The sequence below is a fragment of the Dasypus novemcinctus genome, chromosome 30 (assembly GCF_030445035.2).
Source record: "Dasypus novemcinctus isolate mDasNov1 chromosome 30, mDasNov1.1.hap2, whole genome shotgun sequence".
In the NCBI taxonomy this organism is placed as follows: Eukaryota; Metazoa; Chordata; class Mammalia; order Cingulata; family Dasypodidae; genus Dasypus; species Dasypus novemcinctus.
The window spans coordinates 33,332,990-33,359,477 of NC_080702.1; the positions used below are offsets into that span (position 1 = coordinate 33,332,990).

Consider the following 26,488-nt stretch of genomic DNA (forward strand, 5'->3'; position numbering starts at 1 on the left):
AAATGAAATTTAAAGTTGAAAAGTTGGATGGCTGTGGTTGTCATTCTGATATTTTGAGAGAGGAGGAAAATTATATTTGTTTCATAATCAGTGAGGGTAAATGCAATGATGGTATAAATTTTCTTCAGATCTTCTATTTATTGCAGGAAAACATTCAATTATAACTTAAGACAGCTTATTGCCCCCAGAAGGTGATTTATACAATAATCCATGCTGAGTGTTCCTATCTGGCCTTAACAAAATAATATAGCACTTTGGGCCAAAGATGCAGGTTAGTAATCCAGCACTGGAAGCCAAGATGGAGAAGATCTCCACAGCTGCCATGACCTTCCCCTTGGTGCTGTGGTAGACAGGGAGGAAAGTGACCCAAACACTGCAGAACACCAACATGCTGAAGGTCAAGAACTTGGCTTCATTAAAGGTGTCAGGAAGGTTCCTGGCCATGAAAGCTACAATGAAGCTCCCGAAGGCCAAGCAGCCCAGGTATCCCAGGACACAGTAGAAGGCAGTGGCTGAGCCCTTATTGCACTCAATGATGATATAACCAGGCTCAGAGTGTGCATCTTTATCAACAAATGGGGGAGAGGTTCCCAGCCAGATGCCACAGATTGTCATCTGGATCAGGGAGCAAACGGGAATAACAAAGTTAGGTGCTCCTGATACCAACCACTGCCTCATCCTTCTCCCTGGAGCAGTGACCTTGAATGCCAGAACCACAGTGATTGTTTTGGCCAAGACAGTGGACACAGCCACGGTAAACACAATTGCAAATGTGATTTGTTGGAGGGTGCAGGTGGCTGTGTTGGGACGACCGATGAAGAGCAAGGAGCAGAGGCAGCACAGCTTGAGGGAGATGAGCAGGATGTAGCTGAGAGTCCTGTTACTGGCCTTGACGATGGGAGTGTCCCGGTGCTTCACAAAGACTCCAAGAATAACAGCGGTGAGGAAAGAGAGGCAAAGTGCTGTGCAGACCAGAGTCATGCCCAAAGGGTCTCCATAAGCCAGGAAGGTCACAGTTTTTTGGATGCAGCGAGTTCTCTCACTGTTTGCATACTGATGATCTGGACACTTCACACAGTGTTCTATATCTGACAAGAAATGCAAAGTGTCACCAGCACGCATTCAGTAATTCTCACTTATTCACTGGACCCAAAAGAATAAAATTGGACAATTTCAGCCAAATCTGCCCAGTTTGTGATGACTCGAAAGAACTCTGTGTTTTAATCTGCTTATTTTCCTTCCCCTAAACTTTCTTTTAACCTTCTGGCTTTCTTTTGGAAGTTCAGTCCTTCAATTTCATAACAGTTCCACTTTACTCACTTTTGAGCTGCCATTCTTTTCTTTTTTAAAATGTATTTCTTGGTGTGTAACATATAGTCATACAAGGGAACAAACCATACGTGTCTGCCTTAATGAATTATGAGGAAGTGAAACTATGGGTAACACCACACAGGCCAAGCACTAGAACACACCCAGCCCTCCAGAGGCCTCTTTTCCAACCTCTCTTGATCATTTACTCCCTCTCAAATCTCCAAATAAACTACCTTCTTGAATTCTAAGCACCTAGCTTACTTCTGCTTGGGTTCTTTTACCAATATTATTTGTGAGATTCATTCATTTCACTGGATGTATCTGTATAGTTCATTCGTTTTTTAAAATTTTTATTCAAAATTACTAATATATGAACATACACAAAGACTAAGTATAAAATAAAAGTTGTGAACTTACAAACAAACATGCATAACATCATACAGAGATCCCATATGTCAAGTCACCACCAACACACTGTATTGTTGTGAGACAAAATCAGGGAGTATGGAAAAAGTGTACCAAATATATGGTATGGATGATGGCTGGTGGTGATATACTGATTATATTATCTCATAACCTGTAACAATTATTCCCCTGTTTTGGTGTGTTGATGAAAGGGTGTTGTATGGGAATTCTACACATATGCTTGATTATTTTATAAGTGCCAACTTTGTAATAAAAATATATTTTTATATTATTTATAATAATAATAGAGTGGGCAGGTGATAAATACACTGAATATAACATATGAAATATAGTTAATATTAAGATTGTGATAATATTCTTTCATAATTTAGATTTCATTCACTTTTAAATATATTTTTATTTCCTTTTTACACACTCATTATGTGCACCAACAAATATTTCCTCTTCCCTTTACCCTCATCCCCTTGAACCCTCTTCATTGATTTCTGCTCCTGGGGATTTGCTCCTTTTTAACATCTCTTATAAATGACATTTCACTTCCTTATTTCAAAGAGTATAATGTTTGCAAGGTTCTTCTATTTAGCAGTGCATATCAGAAATTCAGTGTTCTTTGTAGCCAAATCATATCCCATTGTTTGTATGTCCCACTGCTTATTTACCCGTTCATTCATTAATAAACGTTGGGTCACTTCCATGTGTTGGCTATTGTCAAAAATGCTGCTATAACCATTGTGCACAATTATCTGTTTGAGTACATGCTATCACTTTGTATGGGTACATCCATGGAAATGGAATTAGCAGATCATGTGGTAATTCTATTCTTTAAGAAATTGACATATTGCTTTCTGCAGCAGCTGAACTATTTTACATTCCCACCACCAGTTTATTAGAGTTCCAATTTCTCTGCATCTTTCCAACACTTGTTATTTCACATTTTAAAAACATAGTCTTTGTGGGTGTGAAGTGTTATAATCCATTCTCTTATAATGCTGAATAGAATTCTATTAATACATCATTTTTTAATCCATTTTACAGTTTATGGACTTTTGATTATTTATGAGTATTAGTTATTATTAAAGTTACTGCCATGAACATATTTGGTACGATAAGATGCTATAATTTTGGATTGTATAATAAGCAAATATTCACCATGACAGGTAATACCATAGAGCTGTCCAAAGTTTTACACCAATTTACCATCCAGTTGTTCCATATTCTTTTCTCTTTTTTCTTTAATTATTTTAAGATTATTTATTTATTTATTTGTTTCTCTCCCCATTCCCTCCTCCCCCTGTCCCACCTGTCTGTTCTCTACATCTATTTGTTGCGTGTTTTTTGTCCACTTATGTTGTTGTCAGTGGCATGGGAATCTGTGTTTCTTTTTATTGTGTCATCTTGTGTCAGCTTTCCGTGTGCGGTGCCATTCCTGGGGAGGCTGCACTTTCTTTCATGCTGGGCGGCTCTCCTTATGGGGCACACTGCTTGCGCATGGGGCTCCCCTACATGGGGGCGCCACTGCATGGCATGGTACTCCATGCCCGCATCAGCCCTGCACATGGGCCAGCTCCACAAGGGTCAAGGAGGCCCAGGGTTTGAGCCACAGACCTCCCATGTGGTAGACAGATGCCCAAACCACTGGGCCAAGTCCGCTTCCCTCCATATTCTTTTCAACACTGGACACAGTAATAATGTTTAATTTTAGCTTTTATGGGATGTTCTGAGTATTTCATCATGCTTTTTAAATGCAATTTCCTTGTGAATAATTAATCTGAGCACTATCACATATGTGCATTGCATGTTTGGAGATGTTTTGGTAAGGAGGACTTGTTCACACATCGAACTTTTTTCTAATGAATTTTTTGCTTATCTTGTTTCTATAGGAGCTCTCAGTATATTCCTGATGTAATTCATTGTTGACTAGATCTATTTTAAATAATTTAATCCACTTGTGGCTTTACCTTTCATTGATGAGCAAAAAATAGCAGTATTATTGTAGTTAACATTTATTAAATGTTTCCTTTAAGGTTGATGTTATATTTGTTTTATTTAAGAAATTTTTGACTTTGAAGATGAAAATATTCTTCTTTAAGTTTCTTTAATATTTTTATTTTTACATTTAGCATTCCAATGTGCCTGATTTTGATGAATCTTTATGTGACCAGATTGTTTCTTTTGGGTTTTCTTTTGTTTTTCTTTCTTTTTCTATCCTTATGCTGAAAGAACATTATTGTGACTTCATAAAAAATGAAACAGGTAGAATAAGTACTCTAATTTCAATCTTTGTCTTAAAATTTCTCTTGACCAAGTTTTTTTCCTGTTTGATTTCATATGAATGATATAATAAGTTTCAATTGCCTCAAAAAAGTTGGGATTTTGAAAGCAATTACATTGTGTCAATCCATTTGGAGAATAATGATACCTTTCCAATATTGAGTCCTTTCCCTTATGAATATGGTTTCTCCTTCCATTTATTTAGTCTTTTTGAAATTTTCCAAATGATTTTCTATATCTTTATGTGCAGAAGTCTTTCCAAAATTTGCTTAATATTATTTTCAGGTATTTAATACTTTCAAGATATTGTAAATATAATCTCTGAAAATTTCATTTTAGAAAGTCCCATGACTTGCATATATAAGGATTTATATTACACTTGTATTCAGACCACTATCTCAGTTTGTAAAATCTTCCCGATTTTAGACATGCACAATAAAATCCTTCACAAATGATGTCAGCTCTATTTTATCCTTTCCCCTAATTACTCATTCCAATTATTTTCCTGCCAATATTACATTGGGAAAGAACCCCAGTGTATTGGTGACCGTGTTAATACTGTGGATTTTTTCTTTATTCATCTCCCAGGCCTGAAATGCTTCCAAACGATGATACTTGTTAGTTTTCAGGATGATACTTGTTAGTTTAAGGGATTAAGATGATTCCCTTCTATTCCATATTTGATAAGTGATACTTTTGTTGTTTGTTTTAAAATCACTGGCGGTGTTGAATTGTATTAAATGTTTTCCTGCATGCATTGAGATGACTCTACTTTTCAGGGGGCACACATACTGAATTACCTTGCTTTGTCATGAGAACACATCTTTATACAAGCTGGAAACCTAGACTACAATTTTTTTTCTCGTTGACATATGAGTTTATGTTTAAAAAGCAAGACACCTGTAAATTTTCTATCTTGTAATGACCTTATAAGATTTTGATAAAAATGTTAAGCTTTAATCATAAAATGAATTGAGAAGTTTTCCCATTTCTTTCCTATTTCCTGGAAGAGTTTGAGTAAATAAGCTTAATTTTTGCCTTGAAAGTTTGGTGGAATTCCCCAGTAAAGCCATTGGTGAATATAAAAATATATGACAATGTTTTAAAGTTTTTAAAGTGTGGATTCAATAATTGAAGGAGATATGAAACTTTTCAGATATTTCATTTTTTCTTGGGACATTTTTTGGTAACTTATTTTTCTGGGAATTTGTGAATATAATTTACATTTTCAAATATATTGGAATAAAATAGTTTATACTAGGCTTTTATGATACAAAATTCTGCACAGAGGGCAACTTTTTTTTAGTCCTGATATTATTTATTTTGCAAATTTCATTTTTCATAATACACCATTCTAGGGATTATTAATTTTTTTCCTAATTCTAGCCTTAGCTTTATCTTTTTATCCTATCTAGATTGTCCTTTATTAAGTTTCTTATAATTATTATTTTCTCTCTTCTCTTTTCTTTATGATTTATTTGCTCTTATTATTTTAATTTTTGAAGAATACTTAGCTGTTCAGTTTTTTCATTTAAATATATATAATAAATAATTTAAAATTATATATTCTATCATTATACATTTTTCTCTAAAGACAGCTAGCTTTAGCTCTATCCCATATCACTTAAAATGTAGCATTTTTAATTTCAAAGTAGTTTTATAAAATCTATTGTATTATCTAAATTAAATGAGTTGCTAAAATGTATATTTCTTGATCTCCTAACATGTGGGAGTAGGCATTGATGGTTACAGTATTCTTTATATGTGCACATGGAACATATACTTGTACCTGTATTGTACTGATGTGTACATGGATCATTTTCCCAAATTGACAAATTGCTTTGTTATATCTTTAGTCTGAACACATCTCCAAAAAATGGAATAATAGGAAGTGTTTTGGAAAATTTAACCTCATATTAATCAATAAATGAAACGCAGAAATTCCCCACCAAAGATGTCATTCCAGCATGTAATATCATGAATATGGCTAATTTCAAGAATTGTATTATGAAGAAAATATGGCATATTGATTTTCTGTCACATTTATATACCGTGTCTCCATCTCCATCCTCAATATCTTCTGTGATCTTAGTCACACTGAAATCTGTTTTCCAGTTCTCTGAATCTATGAATAATACATGCAGTGGTGATTTGCTTCTTTCTCATTTATAAGAATTCTGCCAAGAATTTATTGCCCCTTCATTCATCTTACATAATACTAATGCTACTGCTTCTATGAAAAACTCCATGGAACCATTTGTCCCAATGAATTTGCAAGCCCTTAAACCGCTGCACATGCACTAATTGCAGGCTTTAAGGATGTACACAAAGTATCTCTATGTTTTGTCCCCACGGTCAGCTGTGAACTATGAGAAAGCAGAAAGTGAAACCCATTCATTGTAGATGTGCTGTATATTGTCCTCATATGGCACTCCACAGAAATATTCATTTCTAAAAAGTGTAACAAACGTTCTGAGCACCTGTTCTTCATATCAGTGTTAGTTATGGTGAAACTGAAGAGGATTAAGACCCAAGCTTTTGATACAATCTAAGTATTCTTTCAAACAGGATGCAGAGCAGGTAGTTTTAATACAATGTATTAATTACAGGATAAGGATGAAACTTAGTTTACTATTGTGAGTTCAAGAAAAGTGTTTCCTATAGATGACTGTCTGCAATGGGTCTAAAGTTTATCAAATATAATAGATAAGTGCAGAGGAGTGTCATCTCAATGGAAAATATTATTGATTATAAAATTAAATTGCTAAATGAAGGATGAATTTTGACTCTAGTTTCCTACAGAAACTTTTCAATACCTTGTATGAGTGGGGGATATAAAGAAGAGATGGGACTTTCTTCTTGTCGTGAACTTACCTGTCTCATTGGAAATCTCATTCTCTGGGCATGCAGTACAAAGAAAGCAGCAGGCAGGCTTTCCCAACTGAGATGTTTTGCTGAAACCAGGAATACACTTCTCACTGCATACTGAGTGGGGAGTCTGGGAAGAAAATCAAAAACCTGTTAAAAAGTGTAACTTTATCTCTCCAAAATATACACTGCTAGGGGTGTTGACACAAACACAAATTTAAATTTTAAATACATGAATCAATTTATCTGAAAGGATTTCATTTTCATGGTAATATGTGAAATACAAAATAATATATATATATAATGTGTCCTTACCATCCATTTGACAGTGTGTAAGAAAAATTTTCAAGTTGAAGGTTAAGATGTTAAATATACAGATTGGCAATTTACTGAGCAATAAGGAGGAAGGAATCCCCCATAAAGATATTTTCTTTATATGTAATACAAAATACGATGATTGAATCATACCCACCTCTGAAAATCCTGCGTTCCACTCTATCATCTCCTCAGATATTGAAAATTGTTGATCATGTGGCATATCTGAAGCAAATTGTCCTACTTTAACTTTTAGACCAAAACCTTCTGGAAAATTCCAAAAGTTGAGAATGTCAAACCTGGTATCCAATTTCCTTGCCTCATCCAAAACCACGTGGTCACCAACAGGATTTTTAAATTGTGTGTTTTTCAGAAATGGGTGCAGCTAAAAGAGACATCATTTGTTGAGAGAGTTTGTCCAAAGATTAAAGATTGAAAACCCAAATTAGGGAACATCCATGAACCTATGGGAGCCCTGCTTCATAATACAAATTAACTATTAGCATCCGATGAAGTAAAAGAAAGAAAAGTGAATGGAGAGAAGATGGGAAAATATGGTGGCCAAATAAGTAGCTAGAAATGTCAGCTTGACCTACAAGACAATTAGTAATCACCCAGAACTATCTAAAGCACTTGTTTGGGGTACCTGGGGGACAGTGGAGCATCCTGCAACATCTGAAAGAATGGAAGGAGACTGCCCATTTGCAGATATTTGTGAGTAAAGTTCTCCCCACCATGGAGGCTTGTGGCAGCAGTGCAAGCCACCTTGGAAACTATTCTGAGTCTGAAATTGGAAGATCCACTTTGAAAAAAATGCAGAGAAAGAGACTTTGGTGTCAACTTCAGCTCCTGATTAGGAACCTCAACTGGATAAAGTATAATCCTAAGAACAGCTCAAATTTGAAACTGCCTAAGTCAGAAAAAGAACAGTAGGCTAGGCTCCCTTTTAAATCTGTCTCTGGCATGATGGGAGGCAGGGCTGACAGAAAATCACAGTGAAGGTAGGGACTGGCATCTTTCCACCAGAATTGGATAGCAGCCCTAAGATAGGCTCCAGCCAACCTCTGGCAGGAAGGAAACTGGGGGGACCTGGACCAACCTCTTTGTGTAGCCACAGGTGATTTTGACAAATACAGACTGAATATTTGGAAATCTTAGACCTGCTGATTTTTAATCACTTTCAATTCCATCTTCACCTCTGCCTCCAAATGGGATAGGAAGGGAGCTGTGTGTCCTCAGCCTTTCTGGACAATGGTAGGCACTTTTGGATTGCATAGACTGAACTGGTGGGTACCTGTTGATCTGCCCCCAACTCCCAATAGGTAAGGAGGGGTCTTAGGTTTCCAGTGTCTTTCCAGGCAATGGCAGGTAATTTCAGCCTGATGGTCTGAACCTCTGGTCACCTGTGGGTCCACATCAATGACCCAAAAGGATAGGACAAAGCTGGCATTTTCTCAGTCTCTCTGGGCAATGGAAGACCCTTTTGGCATGCATGGAATGAAGGGCAAGGTGCCTTGGGATCCACCCCCACATGCTGAAAGGTTAAGAGGGGACTGGTGTTTCCTCAGACTCTCCAGGTATTGGTAGGCACAGACTAAACTGTTGCGTATCAGTGATTCGGTTCTCACCCCTTAAAGGGAAGTTCTTCAGGGCAACTGAAGCCATATTTAGCCCAAATGAATATGATTGCTGTGCACTCTAGAGAGTCCATCCCCACCCCCAGCAGGGAGGCGCCCCAGAACTATGTCATTCTACCTGGGCCTGACATTTTGAACCTATATGGCATAAGATTGAAGCCCATACCTGAATCTCTACCCCCACCCATACCAGTCGAGGAAGGGTCCTGAGGCTTCATCAGTCTATTTGGGCAATTACAGATAATCTTTGCCTGAACAACTTGGATTATTATGCATGGCTGAAGTTCTGTCCCTACCCCTGACAGAGAAGAAATGTTGGAGAAGATTAATCAGTTCCAGGGCAATGCAAGCAGCTTAAGCCTCCACAGCTTGCAGCACCAAGTTCATCCTCAGCTTCTACTACAACACCAGCAAAGGAGAAAAGGCAAGAAGGATTTAAAGTAAAAGGAGAACATGCATCCATTATAAATAAATCTTGTAAGCCAGGTGCCAAGGCACCAAAAAAATAAAAACACAATCCTTGATAAGAAAAAGGAAGATATGGGCTATTTAAAGGACCAAGATAACCCTCCAGATGACAAAGGATTTGCCACAACTAAGCCTAGGTTTCAAACAAGTCTCCTTAATAAATTCAATGAGATAGCTAAAGGAATTAAGGGTATTAAGAAGACACTGAGTGAGCACAAAGAAGAATTTGAAAGTATTCATAGAAAAACAGCAGACCCTATGAGAATGAAAGATTCAATAAATGAAATTAAATACACACTGGAGCATATAGCAGCAGATTTGAGGAGGCAGAAGAAAAGATCAATGAGCTTGCAGATATGGCTTCTAAAAGCAAACATACAAAAGAACAAATATAAGAAGGAAGAGAAATAATTTAACTGAGTCTCATGGAACTAAATGGCAGAAAGACATGCAAGCATACACGTCACTGGTTTCTGAGCAGTAGAACAGAAGAGAAAATGGGCAGAAGGATTATTTGAAGAAATAATAGTAGAAAATTTCACAACCCTATTGATGGACATAGATATCCATGTCCAGGATGCACAGCACACTCCCATCTGAGTAAATCCGAATAGACCAACTCCAAAACACATAGTAATCAGAATATCAAATACCAAAAACAATTAGGGAATTCTGAGAGTAGTAAAAAAAAAAAGTGATGCATAACATAAAAGGGATACCATATAAAATTAAGTGATGATTTCTCCTAAGAAACAATGGATAAAATTAGGAAGTAACATGATATATTTAAGATACTGCCTGGGAAAAAATACCAGGCAAGAATTTATATCTGGCAGGACTGTCTTTTAAAAATGAGGGTGAGTTTAGAATAGCCATGGATAAACAGTAACTGAGAAAGTCTATCACAGAGACTAGCATTGTAGGAAATACTAAAGAGAGTGCTAGAGTCTGAAAAGAAAATAAAGGAGACAGTCTTGGAAGAGAGTCTAGAAATGAAGATTACATCAGTATAAGTAACTAAAAGTATCAAAAGAGTGGTGAAAATAAAATATGATTGATAAATTCCAAAGCTTAAAAAGGGTTAAATAAGAACTGATTTCACTGGAAAAAACATTAAATATTAATGCATTAAAGTCCCCAGTCAAAAGTCACAGACTGATGGAATAGAAAAGAAAATAATGAGCCCCCTATATGTTGTCTGCAAGAGGCTCACCTTAAAACCCGGGATACCAAGAGATTGAACATGAAAGATTGGAAAAAGATATTCCTCCATGCAGTAACAAAAAAAAAAAAAAATGCTGGAGTAGCTCTATCCATATTGGATGAAATAGACTTTAAAAGCAAAATTTTCATTACACACAAGTAAGGATATTATATATTAATAAAAGGGGCAATACACCATGAAGAAGTAACAGTCTTAAATGTATGTAGATCTAAGCAATATGTCCCAAGATACATGAGGAAAACACTGTCAAAACTGAAGGGAGAAAAATGCATTTTGATAATAATAGTGGAGACTTCAATACTCTACTCTCAGCATTGGATAGAACACTTCACAGAGGATCAATGAAGAAATAAAGAGCTTGAATAATATGACAAATGATTTAAACCTAATGGACATATACAGAGAACTGGACCTAAATATAGCAGGATACACATTCTTTTCAAGTGCTCATGGATCTTCCTTCAGGATAGATTGTATATTGGGTCACAAAGCAGATCTCAATAAAATCAACAAGATGTAAATTACACAAAACAATCTCTCTGATCATAATAGAATGAAGTTGGAAATTAACAGGAGGCAGAAAAGTGGTAAATTTACAAATATATGAGCATTAAACATCTAGTCATTAAATAATCAGGGGGTCAAATAAGAAATTTTGAGTAAACCCACAAATATCTTGAGATGAATGGAAATAATAACACAGCATATCTGAACTTATGGAATGTAATCAAGGCAGTGCTGAGAAGGAAATTTAAAGTCCTCAGTGCTTACATTTAAAAGGAAGGAAGAGTTAAAGTCAATAACCTAACCACTCAGCTTGAGAAACTAGAAGAAGGACAGCAAAATAATGCCAAATCAAGTAGAAGGAAAGAAAGAATAAAGATTAGAAGAGAAATAAATGAAATTGAGAACAACAAAAAAGTAGAAAGAATTAACAAAACCAAAAATTGGTTCTTCAAGAAGATAAACAAAATTGACAAACACATATGTAGGTTGCTGTAAGAAAAAAGAGAGATGATAAAAATATATGAAATAAAAAATGAAAATGAGGACATTACTCCTGACCACACAAAAATAAAAGACATTATAAGGGGATCCTATGAACAACTGTATGCCAGAAAACCAGACAATGTAGATGAAAGAAATAATTTCCTAGGAATGTACAAACTATGCTGTTTCTAAATGAAATCAAAGATCTCAACAAACTAATCACAAATAAAGAGACTGAAGCCATCATCAAACAAAACACCAAAATGAAAATCCCATGACCAGATGGTTTCACAAGTTAGTTCTTCCAAGCATTTGAAGAAAATTTAATACCAGTCTTACTCAAGTGTCTCCAAAAGTTTGAACAACAAGGAATGACACCAAACTCATTCTGGGAAGCCAATATCATCCTAATAGCAAAGTCAGATAAAGATATTAGGAAAAAAATATTACAAAACCATTTCTCTAATGAGTATGGATGCAAATATCCTCAACAAAATACTGGATAATTGAATCCAATGACACATTAAAAGAATTATTTATTATGATCAAGTGGGTGTTAATGAGGCATAAAAGTGTGGTTCAAAACAAGAAAAACATTCAGCATATTACTGAACACTAATAAATCAAATAAGAAAAATCATATGATCTTATTAGCTGATGCAGAAAAGGCATTTGACAAAACACAGCATATCTTCTTGATAAAAATAGTACAGAAGGTAGCAATTGAAGGAAACTTTCTCCACTTGATAAAGTCTATATATGAAAAACCCTCAACTAACATTGTACTCAAAGGTGAAAGACTGAAAGCTTTCAAAATAAGATGAGGAAGAAGAAATCAATGTGCAATGTCACCGCTGTTTTTCAATATACTGTTACAACTTCTAGGTAGAATAATCAGGTAAAAAGTAAATAAAAAGCTTCCACATTAGAAAGGAAGAAGTAAAATTTCACTGTTGCAGTTGATATGATCTTATCTCTAGAAAATCCAAAAAATCTACAATAAAGATGCTAGAGCTAATAAATAAATTCAGTAGATTGTGAGGATACAAGATCAATATTCATAAGTTAGTGGTATTTCTATACAATCATAATGGCATAATCTGAAGGATGAAGTAAAAAATTTCCATTTAAAATAGCAAATAAGAGAATCTCATGTTTAAGAATAAATTTCAACAAGAATGTAAAACACTTATATTCATAAAACTATAATGCATTAATTTTAAAAGGACCTAAAAAATTGGAAGAATTTTCCATGCTCATGGATTAGAAGACTAAATATCATTAAGAAGTCAATTTTACCCAAATTTGTATGCAGATTTAATGCAATCCCATAAGAATTCCAGCAGGAGTTTTTTTAAAAAATGGAAAACACAATTGCAAATAATATTTAGAAGGGCAAGGAACCCAAATGGTCAGAAATATCAAAAGGAAGAGTGAGGTTGGAGGACTCTCACATCCAGACTTCAAATCATATTAGCTAGCTACAGTGGTAAAAATATCATGATACAGGCATAAAGATACACACATAGACCAACAGAACTGAACTAACTGTTCAGAAACTGAACCTCACACATCTATGGTCCAGTGATTTTTGAGAAGCTTCTCCTACCCACCCTGCTGGAGCAGAACTATCTATTCAGAAAAAGGTGCTGGGAGACTGGATATCCATAACCAAAATAAGAAACAGGATCCCAATCTCATACCTTATACAAAAATTAACAAACAGTGGATTAAAGAAAAGCAAGAACCACAAAGCTTCTCGGAGAAATGTAGGAAAACATCTTCAAGACCTGGCAGTAAGTGGTGCATTCTTTTTTTTTTTCTGTTTTTTGTCTTTATTTATTTTTTTAATATTACATTAAAAAAATATGAGGTCCCCATATACCCCACACCTCCCCCCACTCCTCCCCCCATAACAAACAATCTCCTTCATCATCATGAGACATTCATTGCATTTGGTGAATACATCTCTGAGCACCACTGCACCTCATGGTCAATCGTAGCCCACACTCTCTGACAGTCCACCCAGTGGGCCACTGTAGGATCTACAATGTCCGGTAATTGTCCCTGCAGCACCACCCAGGACAACTCCAAGTCCCGAAAATGCCCCCACATCTCATCTCTTCCTCCCACTCCCTACCCCTAGCAGCCACCATGGCCACTTTTTCCACACCAATGCCACATTTTCTTCGATTACTAATCACAACAGTTCATGAATAGAATATCAGTAAGTCCACTCTAATCCATACTCTATTCCTCCATTCTGTGGACCTTGGAATGGAGTGGTGTATTCTTAAACCTTACACTGAAAGCACAAGCATCAAAGGAAAAATATGGATAAATGGGACACCCTGAAACCTAAACACTTTTGTGATTCAAAGGAAATCACCAAGAAGGTGAAAAGGCAGCCTATTCCATAGGAGAAAATATTTGGAAACCATATATCTAATAAAGGTTTAATTTCCATTCAATATAAAGAGATCATTCAAGTCAACAATAAAACGGGAAGGAATCCAATTTAAAAATGGGCGAAAGATCTAAATAGACATTTCTCCAAAGAGGAAATTGGAAATTCAAATGGACAAAAAGCACATTAAAATAAAGTTCCATATCACTACTAGGGAACTGCAAATCAAAATGACAATGAGATATTGTCTCACACCTCATAGAACAGTCATTATTTCATAAATCAGAACACAATAAATGCTGGGAGGATGTGGAGAAATAAGAGAACTCCTTCACTGTTGGTGGGATTGTGAAATGATACTGTGTCTGTGAAAGACAGTTTGGCAGTTCCTTAGGAAGTTAAATATAGAACTGCCCTATGACCCAGCATTCCTTTACTAGGAATATAACTAGAAGAACTGAATATTGTGAGACACACAGACATCTGCAGACCAACATTCATAGCAGCATTATTCACAATTACCAAAAGATGAAAATGACCCAACTGTCCATCAACCAATGAATGGATAAACAAAATCTGGTATATACATATGATGGAATACAATGCTGCAGTAAGAAGAAATGAAATTGGGACACTTATAACATGAATGAATCTTGAAGACATTATGCTAGGTGAAGTAAGTCAGAAAAAAAGGACAAATATTGCTATAGTCTTATTAATATGAACTAAATATGAAAAGTAAATGCATGGAGGTAAAATCTAAGTAGAAGTCATTAGGAGATAAGAGGAGGGGTGAGAAGGACTACTGATGCTTAATGTACGTTGGATTTTAATTAACTTGACTCTAAAATGCGGAAATTGATATAGTTGATGGTAACACATTAAAATGAGTAGTATCTGATTTGTAAATGGTATTGCAGCTGAAAGGGTAGGCTAGGGATATAAAAGTCAAATGAAAGTAAGCTAGAGAATAGTCTAGGGGCTGAAAAACAGTGAACCCACAGCTGGATGACAATTATGGTTGATGGCTGATTTACAAGAGTGTCCTTCTGTGAGCTATTCTAGAATTGTGTCACTATTTCAGTGTAGTGAGAATGTGGATAAGCATGGGAAAAATACAATTAGTGTGACCTCTTGACTGTGGTTATGAGCGTTACTGTAATATTCTCCTCAATGCTAAAAATATATTGTGTTGATAGTGGTGGGGTATGGAGAAATTTGACAAATGTACACTATGGGCAATGATTGTTGATAATAGTCTGATGATATTATCAGATAATCCATATTAAATATTCCAACACTGTGTGATGTGTTGGTGAATGTAAGTTGTATGGGAATTCTAAACATGTGCATGATTGTTTTCTAACTTCACAACCTCTATAATAAAAATATATATAAAAATAATATAGTAGTTTGGGGGAAAATACACCAAATGTAAGTTATGGGCTATAATTATTAGTAATATTTTGATGATGCCTTTGCATAGCTTATAACAAAAGTTTCAAAACAATGCGAGATGTTGGTGGTGGTGTGATGCATGTGACCAATGTATGATAATATGCATGGTTGTTTTGTAAGTTCACAGTTTCACTACACACTTATTTTTTTGTATTTTCATGTATGAATATTTCAATAAAATAAAATGTATGGAGGACTAACATATCATAGAGTCAATACAATAACACTCAATTTGTGCAGAAAACTCCAAAGGCAAGGTGATAAAATAATCTATACACATCAGTTGCAGAAAATCTTAAGGTGGATTATACATAACCATACTCATTTAATCTTTGAATTCTCCCAGATAATCATATTGCAAAGCATGGTTATCAATACCTAAAGTAGTTGTGGAATTTAATGTGATAATGTATGTACAATACTCAACACTGTCTAAAAGACATTAAGTCCTGTTGTCATTTAAGTGACTGGTGGAAGATGTCTTGATATTTTCTATTTAAAACATTAGTTGGGAAGGAGGTTGAGATCCTTAGTAACAAAGATTGTAAACTCCTTTCCTCCCACCCAATGGCATTTCCTTTTTGATGAACTTTTCTACCTAAGACTAGATTTACCTCCTAGACACTAAAACAAGTACACTGAATTCTGGGCTTTTGGGGAACGAACCCTAAGCTATAAACTTGAGCACATATGGCACTCTAAGAAAGTCACATTTATGATATGTTCTGAAAAAACACATGCTATTAAGTGGAAGAGACATTACCTGCCAAGGCTCAACAATAAGCTCATCTCCATTTTCCACTGACTGGATTTCTACTCGTTGAAGAAGCATTTCCTGAAGGCTCTGAGCTACAGCATACACTGCATTATATACATTATAACTCCCTTCATTCATGTCCTTGTCAAACTGCCACCAAGGCATCAACTCCAAGGAGGCATTGGGAGGACAATTTTCCAGAGTGTTACAGTCAGATTCAGAAAGCAAGCAATCAAAAGAGATGAACCACAATTCAGCAAGGTAAAAGTCTTCTGGGTATTTTACAGGGTTAACAATCTGGATAAAAGTTTTGAAACCCGGTATCTCACCATGGTGGTATGAAAAAATGAGAGTCCCATGGAATGAGTCAAGGAAAAAGTCTCTTTCACTTGTGGTAACATCCCATTTCGAGGTTGTGATCCAGACTTTCCCTATCACTAACACTCTCCATCTACAAAAACTCAAAACCAATAGTGAGTCAGAGTCACCATAAATGACAACCACTTTCACTGGTGATTCTTTGATACGTAAATGATAGTGCCACTCGAATGTGAAATATGATTTCTCAGTGATAGGGATCATTTCCACAAAGGCTGCACAGACTCCATTCCTGTCCATCTCTTCTCTGAAGTCCCATAGAAACTGGATACCTCTCTTGTCTTCTGAGATGACCAGTCCCACCCAGGTCCAGCTGAAATGCAGCATCAGTGAAACCATGCCAAGGGCCAGAGAGGTATCCTTGGGAGCCATCTGATAAATTGATGGAAACTGGTCATCATTCCTCAGATTAGGATCATAAAAACCATAAGTAAGCTAAGGGGTAAGGAGAAAATAAGTCCACATGAAGCAGAGAATTGGTGAACTACCCTCTCAACCCCAATAAATAACAAGCATTCTTAGAAACGTAGAAGAAAAGTCTTGCTCTTTTTATTTTCTAATCATCTCCTGATCCCTGGGAGTGTTTTAGAAAATCATTCATCAGTGTCTGAGGTCTGGGGAACTCCTTTATCTTTTCGCCCCTTTCCTTTATATCTATTCCATATAAAGGACATGTGCACATCCCAACATTCTGTATAATGGCCACACCCTTTCAGAAATACATAAACAATTCCATACTTGAACTTTTAAGTTTCTTGAAAATCACACCAAAGGATACTTGATTTAATACTCGGGCCCCTCCCCCCACCCCCACCAAGGCTTACCTGTGGAATTTTGTAGAGTTCCAGCAGTATCCCAACCTGAATGGAAAGTGCCCATGATTGTCCTGTAAGGACTGCTACTGACTTGCTTTCTTTCCTACAGTTGTAATTAGGGTTGTACTTGCCCATCCCGGATTGCCAAATGATGGGAATTTCCAAAGTTCTCTGTTCACTGTGCCGGGCATTGTAGATATCAAATCCCAGAGAAATGTTGGGTAATAGATGGGGATTCCTGTTGATCTCTTCAATGGCAAAAAGCATGGCCAGAACATACTGGTAATTCTTGGTTAGAAACCTTTGTGGTGGGCACAGGGATATTTAGGGAAAAGACACAAATCATGATTATCAACCAATCCAATTCAATGTCCAGATTAAGGAGGAAAACACACTGAAGTCATTCTAGTCTGGGTCTTCTGAATCCACAGAATTTTAGCTAATGCTAAAACCTAAAAATTTCTTTAAAGCCCTGACTGAATTCTACCTATATGGGAATAGGTAAGGGTAGCTACAATGGAAGGTTCAATGAGTGGAAAAACAGAATACCTTCATGGTAGGATTTGTTCTTTAATTCTGGAACCAAAATACTTTTTAAAATATTAACACATCATTAAATGATTTGTAGAATGTCAGGAATATTGGCATGAGTTTGAAGACAGATTATTTCCAACTAAAGTGTGAGTCTCCTTAACAGTTCAGATCTGCAATAGGGACAGAAGTGGATGGGACAGACAAAATGACCTGCAGAAGACTGACAGTCAGTTAGCCTAAACATCTACCCCATCAAGTTTTGGATCTTCCATCATCAAAAATCAACAAACTGTGAAGAGCCTCAGAGACGCAGTGAAGGAGGATTCAGGCAAGGCAGGAAGATTTGAGAGAGTAAAAATGATGAAGGGGGAGGTGAATATTATGCATACCTAATAAGACAGGAAACACTTTAGGAATCTAAGAGGAACTGCATCATAAAGTCTAAAAAGTCTATCATCCATTTGCTAATTTAAAAAAATCCTGTTATTAATAATTAGTCAAGAACTTCAGTGGTACTTCCTGCAAATAATCCTTATTATTTTCATTTTTCTGCAGATTACACTAAGTTCTCATTTACTTATTAAGAAATTATCATCCAGGCCAAAGGAAACACCTTTCATTTTTATTAAATGTATCTGAAATTCCAAGAAAAAGAAAAGCACCCTTGTATTTATTTCAAAATTCCTTCTGTTCAGGCTTAGTTAACATATTACTAAATGTACATTAATGCACCCCGTGTGCTTGGCAAGAATGGATATTTTTCAATAGTAGGACACAGGTATCCAAATGTGCTCAATAAATCGAACTTGTTTTTTTTCCAAATACAATTGATATTTCTTAGATATATGTTATCATTTGTTTGAGAGATAAATGTTGAAAGTTTCCACTATGATAACTGATTCATTTTATATCTTCTTGTTTCTCTTTATTGCTTTATTCATCTTAGGCTTTTAATCTTCATTAATATATAACAATTACTATACATTTGTGATGAGTGTTTTATCATTATGAATTTATCATTTGATTCCTAATAATGCATTTTATCCTTATCCATTTTGTGTGGTATATCTACCTCTGATATATTTTGATTATTATCTGCCTTGGGAATCTTTATGTCTAATTCCGTATGTTGCCTTTCATATTTTCCATTTTTCCTCAAAATTTCTTGTAAACATAAATATAGAAAAAGCATGGTACAGGCTTTATGAAAATAAATTGAGTTGCCTAGTGAGAAACGCTTTCACAATACAGTAAAAGAAAGAAATAATTTAAGAAAATGAAACAACTTCCAATTGAACATATTATTTTAGGAGAAGAGTATTTACTGAATATGCTTAAAAACAAACTTTCTTAACATTAGAATATAGACTTTGCTTCATACAGAGACAGTGAATCACAATTGAAAGTAGGTGAGGGTCAGGGATGGTTGAATCACCCCCATCTAGAGACTCATCTCCACAGTCAGATACTCTCCCCTTGCAGTCTAATTGAATCCTCACTATTAGCCAAGTTTACTGATAAGTCATTTTCCTCATGTATTGTCGGATGAATATTGCTAAAAATTTCTTGAACAAAAAACACTCCTATTAAAATCAAGAATATGTATAAGTTCTGTAGGGGGCAGAATTAATTAGTACCTTGTTGGAATTTCTAGTCTATCAGATAATGTAATAAAATAACAAGTGAAAAACAATGGAAAGAGTAAGGACCCACAGTACTTCGCTGCAGATAAGATTGTTCACAAGGGAACTCCAATAGTAAATGTGATAAAGATATGCAATTGATAAGGCAGTACACAAACAAATATATAACAGTCAATGGCTTTTCAATAGTATACCAACAGTTTATAGAAGCTTTTGGGGATGATATATATGATAGCAATAGATTAAAAAATTGCTGCATCTCCTGTGGATAAAATCATAAAGCTCTTATCAAGGAATGTAAAACATTGGAAACAATTTCGCAAAGATACACACTGTTGGAAAAAATACGGCTCTTACTGGGACACAGAGACTGATTGACCATAAGCAAATAATTTATTTATTGAGAAGCTCTTCCAATGGAGGGGGTCTGAAGAACAGACTTCAGTTACCCCACCAGCATCCTGGGAGTCTGAAGAGAGACGCCAGCCCATTCCTGGAAGGAGGGGACTTGAATTTATACATAACTTTCCTAGGTGGGGAAATGATAGTTAGTGGGAGAGGGCTTGAGGGTCTGAGTGAGGTAGTGGGAGGGGTTTGAGGGAGTCTATGGCTTCTTGGAATGCGGCAGGAGCAACCGTTTCTTTTTATCTGTAAGGTTTCAAAGTCTCCCTCTGATATGCAGGTAGAGGTAGTAAAGATTTCCATATCCCTCTGATATGCAGATGGTGAAGATCTCTATCTCCCTTCACACCTGTCTTGAGTGGATTCCCTTGTTTAACCTGTAGGAAAGTGCCACACTGGGGAGGTGGTTTACCTTTTTCCCAGTGCATATCATGGGAACTGAGGTACGGCTTGTTATTTCCTGCAAACCTCTAACACAAACAAATCTACAAAATTTCTATAAAAGTTAACACAGCATAAATATTGTATGATGGTGCTATTATGAACTAAATATGTTGTATAAATTCGTGGCATTAATAAATAGAAAATAGAAAGAGGGTAGGGAATGGACAGTTTTTAACAATTTGCAGAATTATTTTAAAAGGTTGTTTGTAAACCTTTGGAAATGAATAGAAGTGGAAAAAGCACATGATAGTGTAAGCAACTAGCGCGGAGCTTTTAAATGGATATGACTAAGGATGAAAAGTAAAATCTAAGGACATGTATACTACTATTGTTGTAGAATTTGAGAGAAGTTCAATTATTTGATATAGAGAGGCCAGGACTCAGGAATGATTTTGAGAAGGAAAAATGGTTTATTGACGGCCAGCCGGACTCAGGAACTTCTGTTTGAATCCCGAGCCCCGAACAAGATTTTCAAACATCTTATATACAGAGAGGAAAGGCCAAATGGTCCCTTTGTTTCAGTTCTCAATAGGCTTCAATTAGCATATATATCTTCCACATCTTAGGTAAGCTTTTAGCATGGACTCCAGATATTGTAGATAAGCTTTTGCATATTTACTTTTTGCATTTCCCCTAAATACTTAAAGTTTATAGCCCTTGCATTGTTAAACTGTTTCCTGGGACTGGAGCCTGTTGTCATTGTCCCTAAGGGCAGGACAGCAGCCTCTTACCGTTCCACACCCACAGCCTTCAGCTTAGGTTATCTCTGAAGAGACAAAGAGCCTTCCACCCATAGCCCACATCACTATAAGGATAACTAAAAAAATTTAACCTCGGGCTATATAACATTAAAACCTTATGTGAAATACAAATATGGGTGATGTTGCACATATAAGAGAATGTATACAAAATATAAATACAAATAAACTAATAGAAACAAAATAGTACCTAAACACAATATGGGAAGCATAGAAAGATTGAGAGGTGATGAGTTTTCCTGTTTTTGCTTTTTATTATTATTACTATTACTGGAATAATGAAAATGATCTAGTAATTATTAAAATGATAAATGCATAACTATATGTACACTTTCAATAGGTTTATGCTGTATTAATATAGTCAAAATATGATTTCTTAAAAAAAGCTAACACAGATAGATAAGTTACCAGGGCCCAGCCGATGAGGGAAGGGGAATCGTTTCTAATTGGGCAAGTATATTTTTTTAGAGATGATGAAAGGTTGGGGTAAGGGATGATTGTGATAGTGTCCCAACATTGTGAATGCCATTAATTACACTGAATTGTACACTTGACAGTGTTTAAAATGGAAAATTTGGAGGTTGCATGGATGTTAGTACAAAAATTATAAAAATTCAGAGAGTTATTTTAAAGGTAATGTTAATACAATTTTAGAGGTTTTTGGAAGTATGCAAAGTTCAGGAAATTAGGGAAAATAATTGAGAACACTAAAGGCAGATTTTGATTTTACAAAACCAATAACTGCAATTTTTAATTAGCCACAATATTTTAAGGAGTGTGGTAAAGACAGAGGAAGATATTGTTGTATCTCTAGGAAATAATAGAAAATAGAGAAATGATGTATGTCTAAGGGAATGTTTCATGCATCTTCAAGGTGGTCTTGAAAAACTAGTAAGGGGGAAATAATGGGTTTAATTAATGGAGAAAGAAAATCATTTTGGAATATTAAATTGAGGTAATCTACTTCATACTAGAGGCAAACACTTTCCATATTTCATAAAATAAAACAAATTACTGGAATTAGCACATCTATTAATAAACTTACAGATTGGGGTAGCATGGCCAAAAAGTCAGACAGAATAGGAGAAAAGATGATTGGATTTTACTTTAATACTGATTTTTTATTTTTGTTAATTTAAATACTCCACAATTAAACTATTTTTTAAAAAAGGAACAACAGGAAAATAAGACTTTTTAGAAGGTCCAAGGGATTGAACTCAGGACCTTGTACTTGGGAAGCAGGTGCTCAACCATTGTCTAAATCCACAGCCCTAAAATAAATGTTTGCAAACACATACTTTATATTTTCAGTAATGAAAACATTTGAAAAAAATGAAATGGTGTATACATGAATAGAAATATGACCCAAGACTTAAAAGACAAATCATCAAATATATTCTTAAGACCAAATAACTGAAGAAAATATTAATGCAACAATTGTTAAAATAAATGCAAATGTGATCAACAGGAGACCAATATCTAACATCGATTTATTCAAGTATGATAAAAAACAATGCAAGGAAGGAGATATTTCCTTTATGGCTAGTAAAATTGTCAATTAGTGTACTTCTGGAGGATTCTTTTACAATAGGTTTAAAATACATTTAAAAAATATCCAAAATTGCACCCAACCACTTAACTACAAAAATTCTGTTAGCTTCTTTTATAATGCAAAGTTCTATTACTATATCCATTATGTACTTAATTATAGTAATAAAATATTAGAACCCAATAAAAACACAAAAATTTTGCTGAAATAAAATTAAAATAACCCTAAGACTATAAGATAAGTAGACATACAAATTGTATATTGGAAACACGTATTTATATGAAACATGTTTGTGATTTCTTCTTTTATATGCAAGCACGTTAAAGGATAATGGGGACAGAATGATCTCGCGCTTGTAATATACAAATTTTTAGCACAGAAACGTAGTGAATATGTTTAAGGATTCATTACAACTTCCATGGTCTGAGACATTTATGTGCATTTTTGCATTTTATGACTTAGTTATTTTAAAAACAAATTTAATAATATTATATATTAAAACATTCTCTTTGACAAAACATTTATTTATTCTTCAGATTTAAAAGGATATCAAAACATTTTCTTGACCCCCAGTGTGGTCAGCACTGGACACTGCACCTGCTGAACCTAGTGGATAAGTCACCACGGAATAGAAAGCCTTATTTAATTATCAGGGCATTCTAGCAAGTGTCACTCCTGGTTTCTACTCTTCAGCAATGCAAATCCACCAAATGCTCATTTCCCTTACATAGTTTGAATGGACAGCAGAATATAAGAAGAAAACAGTTTAGTATCTCCTTCTCTGACAATGCACAAACTCTTCCCCTCCACCTTACAGGGTGCTTCAAGCTGGGACATGAGTCAAACTTGCCTTCTTTCCTAAGAGATTCAGGCCAGAATACCCTGAATCAATCACCCTCAACTCCTATGTCCCTGATGCTTCTGGAAAGACAGCCATCAGCAGTACCCATCAGAAAGAGGTGTGTGTATATTACAGATACTTACAAAGATTTTGGAAAATTATGGAAAGAAAATGAGCAGTGAATCACTGGAGGTCTGTCAAAGAATAAAAGAGATAAGCAGAAAAACAACTAGACATGAAAAGGAAGAAAACTAAGTTGCAAACTCTTTCTACAGCAATTTCTGAACCTTGCCATCTCCAGTCACAAATGTGTGCAGCTGCTTGCAAAACATATGTGTCTGGTACTTTCAAAACCAGATTAAGCTATCATTTTCTTTAGTAAAATACCCTCTTCTCACTCAAGCTATATCTATTAGCCAGAAGCCCATCAAAAATATTTTAAAGAATTTTTTGAAACCTATCACCCCTGCAGTTTTAATTTATCAATTCTTTAATTAGACCATTACCATTAGAAATGGCATTTAGAATCATGCTGGAGTGGAAAGTGTCACTCAGATCCTTCATCATTTTAAACCTGGCTTGGCTGGCAGCTGGAGGAGAGAAGGAGGATACCTGATGGGCTATGATATAAAGATATTTCAGAGAGTAACCAGCTGTCTACAGTAAGAAATCTGTCCAAGCAAGTGGGCCCCAGATATCTGTGGCATCTTTGTAGGAATATTAGCAATTATAATTATGGGAAAAGAATCATTAGCAGACCCTTAATTTGGGGAAAAGACATTTTTCTACAACCTCTTAGCAATGCCCTAATGGTAGTGGGCTGTGTTTCTAAAGAATATCATTTCATTCACTACTCGTGGCAGCTGAGGTCAGAGGAGAGGCAAGGAGAGAGGCAAGGAGAGAGGAGAGGCTGGAGAAGGATGAATCCCTTATGTTCCAGAAATGGAAAAAAGAATGTCATGGGAACTAAAAGGAAGAAAGATAAAATATACTCACTTTCCTTTGAAAGAAAAATATCCAGTCAGAAGATTATGGACAATCTGGGATCTAGGTGTGCAGCGGGGAAGGCAAGGACAATAATGTGGAGTGTGTTGATCTAGCCATCTGCAAATTGTCTAGGCATTGCTTATCATAATAATGAGGCAGAAAATAAATGAAAAAGGCACTTACTGCTGCAAAAAGAATCCTTTGAAAGGCCGGACAGTCCTTTCTTGTGTTAGAAATGTATAGAGGGGGAAAAACCCCGCAATAACCAGATCTCCATCCTTAAATACATTGGGTTTCATTCTGTAGAAGCAGGCAGGATCCGTTAACCTCCATGCGGAAAGGGGAAGTTGCAGGAGCAGGACAATGAAAATCAATAGATGCATCTTAGAAGTAGCTCCCAGTTTAGCCAAAGCTTTAATTATGTGCAAGGTAAGGGGCATGCAGAGCTGAAATGGAACCTGCAGACTCAAGCAGTATATAAATATATATATAAGTATATATATATATACTGTATATACATGTATATATACTGCTTATATACGTATATATATATACTGTTTATATATATAAATACATCTGTGTGTATATGTTGTTGTTATGAACTCGAAAGTCAAATCTAAGGGCTGTGATGACCTTTTTTTGCTAAGCTTTTCCAAATCCTCTAGACAATAGGGGGACCTGTAACACTTTTTGCCCTGGGGCTCTGCATCTGAGGCTCCATGCCCAGGTGAAAAACAAGAGTTGGAAAATATGTTTTGGAATATTCTCAGCACCCCTAGGTGCTATCATTTCACTCCAGTCCAGGGATAGCAAGGCCCCAGGGACCACCCACTCTCCAGGCAGATTTAGTGCTATCCCTTGTCAATCAACCAGGCCCAATGAATAAGCTGGTGTTAACTGCATCACAAGGGTGGTCTGTCAAAAGGGGCTCATGCCAGTCATGTTTTAGCTAAGGACATCCTGGAATCATGCACTCCATGGTCCAACAGTGAGATGGACAGCCTCACACAACTATGTCTCAGGTTAGGACAACAACATGCCTCCTAAGGTAGATGCAGGCCTGCATACCATTCCTGTGACCAGAAACACCCACGATTCAATGTGCCCCTGCCTGAGATTCAGCAGTCATGCAATTTTCATAAATTACAAATCTGTAGCATAAGATTAATGTGAAAATAGAACTGCATTTTGAATTCCTAAAATTTGACACCCTTGTCTACTCCTCAGCCCCTGTAAAATGCATTAATACCATAGATCAGCAGCTTGTGCTGATCCATTTCTCCATCTACAGAGAATTTTTCCTAATAATTGCACCTTTATGGGAACATAGAGTTATGTTGGAAACATTTATTTTTTGTCACCCCAAAGCAGAGAATGGTCACTTTAATACCCCATATATTCTCCACCATATCAAACATCTAAGACACAGGCAACCCATATGGCTTTTTATTACCCTGGATAAAAAATAAAGGGCTTATGGCCACTAACTTGGAAGGGAATGTAAAGTTGTGCCCATCTCACAGGCACATACTCTTGCAAGTTTATCAATGGTCAGGGCAGGAAGCTCTAGGTTTTGGGAAATCCACATCAAGTGTACCTCCTCTGACTATGGGCCAGTTTCTGATCCTTGAGGCTGTTGATGGCAGAGATCCAATAACACAAGGAACAAATAGACAACATAAACAGACAACAGGGGCTTTTTTCTCTCTCTTCCAGGTAGTAGTGAAGTTCACATATAAACATACTCCATTGTGGTTTTATTGAGGTCATAGGTATTGGTAAGGCCATTACAATATTTGAGGATATTGAGATATTTATGTGAGGATGAATATCATGCTGAAGTTTATTGGGATGTATGTGATACAAGTGATTAAAATTGGCAAAAGAGCTCTCAAGCTGAAATTGTATTTTGCACCCTGCCAATTGGCCCTACTTTGGAATTTATGCTCCCCAGTGTGACTGAGTTAGACTCCTTTGTGGTTTCCTACAAATTGCTCTTCTGCA

At 35.8% G+C, this 26,488-nt stretch overlaps 1 protein-coding gene across 1 annotated transcript; it reads right to left on the reverse strand.

Moving 5' to 3' along the window:
• Positions 1–165: 165 nt before the first annotated feature.
• LOC131276761 (vomeronasal type-2 receptor 116-like) lies at positions 166–24,783 on the reverse strand. Its single transcript, XM_058290337.2, has 6 exons — positions 24,668–24,783; positions 17,336–17,627; positions 16,140–16,946; positions 7,349–7,576; positions 6,883–7,006; positions 166–1,088 (listed from the first exon to the last, which is right to left on the reverse strand). Exons 1-6 carry the CDS (start codon positions 24,781–24,783, stop codon positions 166–168), a joined length of 2,490 nt encoding a protein of 829 aa, XP_058146320.2.
• Positions 24,784–26,488: the final 1,705 nt, after the last annotated feature.